Source organism: Dipteris shenzhenensis, chromosome 7 (genome assembly GCF_047967505.1).
Source record: "Dipteris shenzhenensis isolate YYH24624 ecotype China chromosome 7, Dip_SZ_1.0, whole genome shotgun sequence".
Classification (NCBI taxonomy): domain Eukaryota; kingdom Viridiplantae; phylum Streptophyta; class Polypodiopsida; order Gleicheniales; family Dipteridaceae; genus Dipteris; species Dipteris shenzhenensis.
In genome coordinates, this window is record NC_141602.1 from 1,065,401 (window position 1) to 1,071,727 (window position 6,327).

Genomic DNA, 6,327 nt, shown 5'->3' on the forward strand with positions numbered 1-6,327 from the left:
CATGGTAAACTATGAAAATTTGTTTTGATCGTCCATTTGATAAGAGCTAATGAATGTGTACATCAATAATATAAAACAATGAAATTATGTGTGCTAGTTCTCCTAAGAAATTCTTATCACACCCCTTCACATTTAAATGAAATAGAGTAAAGTATTATCATTTGAATAACATGTATAAGCTAGGGAATCTCCTCATTGACAAGGTGAATTCAAGTAAAGGTAATGGGATGCCATCACATATCTAGAATCTTTGCCAAATGGATGAGGTTATGGATCTTTAATGGGCTATGGATTTGAATTCACTCACACAATGCATATGATGCGACTCTTAGTCTCTAATTCCTATTTTAGACCATCCTTTTCTAATAGCATTTTGTTATTGCTTACTACTAACATCCATTGAAAAGAATCACATCTCTCCAAATACTTTTTGCTTGATAAGAGTGAAGCTTAGTGATCTAATTTATTACTTTTGGAGCTATGTATCTTTGGGTCACACTTACGCAAAAGTTCATAGCTCAACATGGGAATTATAGAATGCAATGTAGAAAGAGGGATGAGAGCAAAGTTGCACAAAAAACCATGTAGCAGCACATGGGAGTTGTCAATTCTAAGGACAAGGTGATGGAAGGAGATGAGTAGAGTGTAGGAGATGAGGGTATAGAGAGGAGGATGAAATCCCTTCTTGACTCTCTCACAACTATATAAGACAAATTTGCATTAAGTAAGAGAAGCATGACCAATGTGTGGTAGAGGAGAAGATGAGGGATTCACCTTTTCACCTTAACCTAATGGGCTAAAGCTTAGCCCTATTTCTCACCACTTACCTCCCATTTGCATTTTTCTGACATTTTGAGCATGCATATTACAAAACAATTCCCTGAGAAGTGAGGCACATCATGGCAATATTGCATTTTTAGTTAGATGTCTCCTTTACACTCTGGCAAGCGTACAAAATAATTATGATGTAAAGGATGAATGGTGCCATTGAAGTGTAGCATGATGCACATTAAAAACACCTTTTATTTAGTTAGATGCCATTGAATTTTTTATAAAGATTATGTGGTAAGCTACTAATTACATCTCAAATGGAGTCTCTTTGGGAATGGTGTTGGGATTGAATGTCTTGCGTGGAGGCTCTTTGGAATGGTGTCAAGGAGTGGAGGCTCTTTGGGCCTATTTCCTCGCAGCCCAGATGCACGCATCTGGGTGCGGGTGCTGGCATTTATTTGGTTCTCATGCACCATATTATTTGGGGTGCGGTGGCCTTTCTAGCAACTAGGTGCGAGAATGAATCCACAATTTTTGGGTGGATTCAACCTCGCACTTCAAGTGCGCCAGTCTCCATCACTCGTGCCAAGCTCCTCCATCCAATCTTCTTCCGCCACTGAAGTATTAATTGCTTTTGTCAAATCACCACATTTTCTTGGCTACCATGTGGCCTGGATGGTTTCGCCAATTGCCTCGGCTAGGCGCTCGCACTGCCATCGCACCTAGCAGGTGTGGAAGCATGCCCTTTGAGAATGGTGTTGGGATGGAAATGTGAGATTGGGCACAATGTTTGATGTTAGTGATACACACAAGAATGACGTGGTGGTTGATGAAACCCTTGGGTGATGAGACATGGCAAGAATGTTTATGCATGGTGACATACACAAGAAGGATGAGTATGACGGAAAGCTTTGATATAAAAACACGCGGGATTTTATTATTGAGGCAAAGTTGCAACATTGTGAGATGGGGGCCCGGGGTTTGGCAACTATAAACCTGGTAGGACACGTGATGAAAGAGGAGGTTGATTGGGGGTTCGTTTGCATGGGGATATTTAAAGACAGAAGTGGGAGGGTGAAGATGTGGACCAACCAACGAACCTTTACTTTGGATGGGGATGTTTCAAGATAGAAGTAGGAGGGTGAAGATGGAGACCAGCCAACCAACCTGCCTGATGAGATGAGAGAAGATTTAAATCATGATGATGTTAGGGACGGTATGGTCGTCATCAGCCAGCTACCATCCATCCATTCCCCATCTTGTATACAAATAATCTAATAATAATAATACTCCCACTTCCCCTGCGAGACCTCCCCTCGGCCTCCCCTCCATCCTCCGGAGTCCGGAGTCACACACAATGGACGACGATGGTGGCAGTAGTACCCCTCTCTTCTCCAGACACAGCTTCCCTCCTGGATTTGTATTTGGCGCTGCCACCTCCGCTTATCAGGTTCTTTGCATTCTCGCCTTCCCCCCTTTATTATGATCGGATCTCATAAAACCTAATAAGCCAGGAAGATGCACGCTTCCTCCCCTCTAGGACAAACACAACTCTGTCCGCGCCCTTCAACAAGATCGGTCGAAAATCACCATATTCGGATCTCGATCCACAAAATTGCCCACCGCCCAGACGTTTAGATCCACCAAGATCGTTTGTAGCACATAGATCGGCTAGCCTACGATGGTGCTGTTCTGGCTCGCCATCAGGCTACTCTTGCTGTCCTGCCTGGATCTCTTATTATATCAGCTACATATCCACAGGTCGAAGGTGCAATCAAGGAGCAGGGACGCGGACTCAGCATTTGGGATACCTTCTGCCATAGACTCGGTTAGTGAACTTGCAACGTTCTCTGCATCCTTATGCATCGATCTATACGTGACGAGTATTGCAATGTTCAGTCCTAAGTTGTCATAGAAACTTGCGGCCAATCTGCTATCGACAATCGTACTGCAGGGCGCATTATCGACTTCAGCAATGGCGACATTGCAACCAATCATTACTACCGCTACGAGGTCTGCATGCACTATTCACGAATACCCCGGCCAAACAAACGATATCCGTGTCACGTGAGATCACGCAGAGTCCCGACATATAATTTGTCCAACTAGGTGTGTTGAAGCTAACGCCCAATTGAGAATGCAGGAGGATATACAGCTGCTAGCAGATATGGGAATGGATGCTTACAGGTTCTCAATCTCATGGCCTCGCATTTATCCGGGTAAAGTCCTCACACAGTCACACACACTCAAGATAACAGGGCTATGTTCAGATTAGCACATTTTTAAACACTCAAGATAACAGGGCTGTATTCAGATTAGCACATTTTTAATCACTGCTGGTTGATTCCGACGATACAGAGGGCAACGGAACTGTCAATCAAGCAGGGATAGATCACTACAATTCCGTAATTAATGCTCTGCTTGCCAAAGGTAACGGGCCACGGCGGTGTCTTAGTAACTTATCTCAAGTGCGAGCCCATTACTTGAACAGATCTCTTCTAAGTCTTCTTTACTTAATTCTTGAGGAGCAGGCATTCAGCCGTACGCGACAATCTATCATTGGGACTTGCCACAGGCCCTTGAAGATGCTTATCAGGGATGGCTGGGCTCTGAGATCGTGTAAGAAGGCCATTGTAGCACCCTATGTAGTCGCATTATTTCTGAAATTTACTTCTGAAATTTACCATTCGATGGTGAAGGATGCTTCTTTGGGTCCCATCCAAATCGCTGCTCAATTTGGATTTGCAGGAAAGATTATGCAGTGTTTGCCGAGACATGCTTCAAAGCGTTCGGAGACAGGATCCAGCACTGGATAACCATCAACGAGCCGCACACATTCGCTTCGGAGGGCTACTCGGGCTTTGGCGTGCTTGCACCCGGAAGACGTGCCGGGCTATTGTTTAACCGGGAGCGATCCAAAAGGGAACCGTACATCGTTGCACACAATTTGTTGCTTGCTCATGCGGCCGCAGTTGGCATCTACAAACAAAAGTATCAGGTTTTGGCTTGCTGCCAGTTGATTTCTGGATAAACTTTAGGCCCAAACTGGCTCCAGCGATTCGAACACAATTGAAGACAATTTAGCAGTGCACCGTTGTGAATTAAGAATTCGTGAATTCTTGGCTCGAGAAACTTGTTATTCGAGAAACGGTGCGAGGAATAGCCATAATGTTAGCCTTGCGGACCGAATTGCAGGTAGAACAAAATGGTTGCATTGGTATAGCTCTGGACTGTAAGTGGTACGAGCCTTTTTCAGACTCCGCCAACGACAGGGCTGCGGCCCAGCGGGTTCTCGAATTCGATCTGGGCTGGTGAGTCCTTAATCTGTTTTTAGTGCCCAAATGTTGGAGCTCAGGTGCGCTCACAAAAGATGTGGTGAACGCAGGTTCTTAGATCCCATCATGTTTGGTGAGTACCCTGAGGTTATGCGCAACAGAGTGGGGGATCGGCTGCCCAAATTTTCCATCGAGGAACGAGATGCAATCAAGGGCTCGCTGGACTTTGTGGGAATCAATCACTACACAACCAATTATGCTCGCGCCTCCAACTTTTCCTTCATCGCCGCTCTCTTTAACGATAATCCAGACTCAGGCACCATCACTCCATGTAAATTGGTCCCCGGTTCCTTTACTAAACTGATAAGCAAGGCTGGGTCTAAATCATTGTGATTTCGTGTTTGTGCTAATTTGAAATCGCCCTGTCTCGTCGGTGGAGCGCTATGGCGCGGCAATCGATGCGGGATTTACAGCGTCGCGACATGGACAACCGATCGGAGACCCGGTAAGTGTATGGCGCTAATAGTGAGGACCTTATGATTTGGAAAGGGGCTTCTCTCCCTTGTGATGGCGAGATTGGAATTTCCCTTGTGCTGCAGACACCGGCTATGTGGCTGAAGGTTGTGCCATGGGGGATGAAGAAGCTTTTGGATTATATCCGGGTGCGCTATAATAATCCGGCTGTATTCGTCACAGAGAACGGTGAGACGTCGTCCTCAAGTGCTGATGAGAAGAAGAATCGAGTTGAGAAGTAAAGTATTGAATTGAGAGGTGCGCAGGGTATCCGGATCACAACGATCGATCGGCACCGCTAGAAACGGCTCTGCAGGATGACGCCAGGATCAACTACCATCGACTCTACTTGTCCAGCGTATGGGATGCGATCCAGTTAAGTTCCTCTTGTCTTCGCTTCTCGCAAAACGCATACAAAAATAAGCAGGCATGAGCTGCTGCCAGGCGTGGATCGAAAGCTGCAGCAGCTGAGGCCTGCGGTGTTGTTTGCTTTGATTGGCAGAGCGGGATCGGACGTGAGAGGCTACTTCGTGTGGTCGCTGCTGGACAACTTCGAGTGGAGCTTCGGGTACACGCTGCGGTTTGGGCTGGTGTTTGTAGATTACGCGCACGATTTGAAGCGATATCCCAAGGCCTCCGCCCGCTGGTTCACCCGCTTCCTCTCCTCCTCCTGAATCAACCTTGTACATTCTTCCTACTCTTTTCATTCTTTTCCGCCGCCTTGTCCAAACGAAACTAATCGACTTGCATTCACTGCAATCTCATCATAATGGGACTTGGGACTACCACCACATGGAGAGCATTGGTATTCCCATACACCATGCCTTACATGATTTCAACAAGAAATTATTTTTCATAATGCAAGTGATTTTGAATACCTATTATATTTGATTTGTGCATTTTTTTTAAAGATGGAGTTAATAACCACGTAAAACAAGCAAGTTAGCCTCGTTTTAAGAGTAGTTACTAGAGAGAATAAATAACTTACAAGAAAAAGAAGATGGAGACCACCATAGAGAGCTTCAAGATAGGTTGCATGATTTCAAGACCAGTTTTATATCGGACACAAAGAGGATGCTAAAACATTACGCCCACACTTCTTTGGCTTGAATTTTAAACTAGTAATGTCCACATACGGTTTGTGCAAATGTATGCACTACAAATGAAACAATGGGATGCATTATGGGTTGTGCATAAAAGTAAAGCCCTACTATTAGACAAGAAGAACCACAATGTTAAGTGTTGGGAGAAGAGTCAACCTTAATTAAGGTTTGAAATCACAAAGGAGTAAGCTAAGCAAGATGAGGAAGGAGGCACTCCAAGAAGGATGCTTCATGGTATCACACAAAGTTGCAAAGCAACGAGCTGGTTACATAAGAAATGCAACTTTTCTGACATTTATCATTTAAAGCAAGAGATCTTTCTAGGTGAATAGATTAGACTTAGAATGCATAGGAATCATCTATCAAATTCATCTAATAGGTTGTCCTAGGTTTTACAACAAAGTCGGTATTTGGCAAGTAGTATAAGGACAATGCTAGTGCTCATAGACAAGAGACACGAAGAGGGGTGTCAACGCAAGGAGCACACCTTGTCCTCATGAGAGTTATTACTGCTTATGCACATTGGTGGGAGCTTGCCACAATTTTTTCTCTAGTTGCCATTTAATGAAGGGCCCTTTAGGCATAGCAGAGAAGAGGGTAGCAAGCAAAAGGAAAACTAGAGGATATAATTAGAGGCTCAGAACATTAAGGGATAATTGGAGTCT

At 44.6% G+C, this 6,327-nt stretch overlaps 1 protein-coding gene across 2 annotated transcripts; it reads left to right on the plus strand.

Moving 5' to 3' along the window:
• Positions 1-2,106: 2,106 nt before the first annotated feature.
• Positions 2,107-5,355, plus strand: LOC147899789 (beta-glucosidase 6-like). Of its 2 annotated transcripts, XM_087376788.1 has the most exons (13): positions 2,107-2,221; positions 2,533-2,599; positions 2,726-2,784; positions 2,915-2,990; positions 3,130-3,201; positions 3,303-3,390; positions 3,520-3,769; positions 3,967-4,082; positions 4,157-4,377; positions 4,520-4,551; positions 4,646-4,748; positions 4,826-4,934; positions 5,062-5,355. In XM_087376788.1, exons 1-13 carry the CDS (start codon positions 2,129-2,131, stop codon positions 5,231-5,233), a joined length of 1,458 nt encoding a protein of 485 aa, XP_087232914.1. In that variant the 5' UTR covers positions 2,107-2,128; the 3' UTR covers positions 5,234-5,355. The 2 variants fall into 2 exon arrangements, with proteins under 2 accessions (XP_087232914.1, XP_087232915.1); XM_087376789.1 differs by lacking the exon at positions 5,062-5,355 and having other exon boundaries at positions 4,486-4,551.
• Positions 5,356-6,327: the final 972 nt, after the last annotated feature.

What these genes read in the sequence shown, in the direction of transcription:
- LOC147899789 (XM_087376788.1), top strand. Translation starts at nt 2,129, where the DNA reads ATGGACGACGATGGTGGCAGTAGTACCCCTCTCTTCTCCAGACACAGC. An exon ending in TACCTTCTGCCATAGACTCG is followed by an intron (nt 2,600 to 2,725) that starts GTTAGTGAACTT and finishes ATCGTACTGCAG; the next exon opens with GGCGCATTATCGACTTCAGC. An exon ending in CTCGAATTCGATCTGGGCTG is followed by an intron (nt 4,083 to 4,156) that starts GTGAGTCCTTAA and finishes TGGTGAACGCAG; the next exon opens with GTTCTTAGATCCCATCATGT.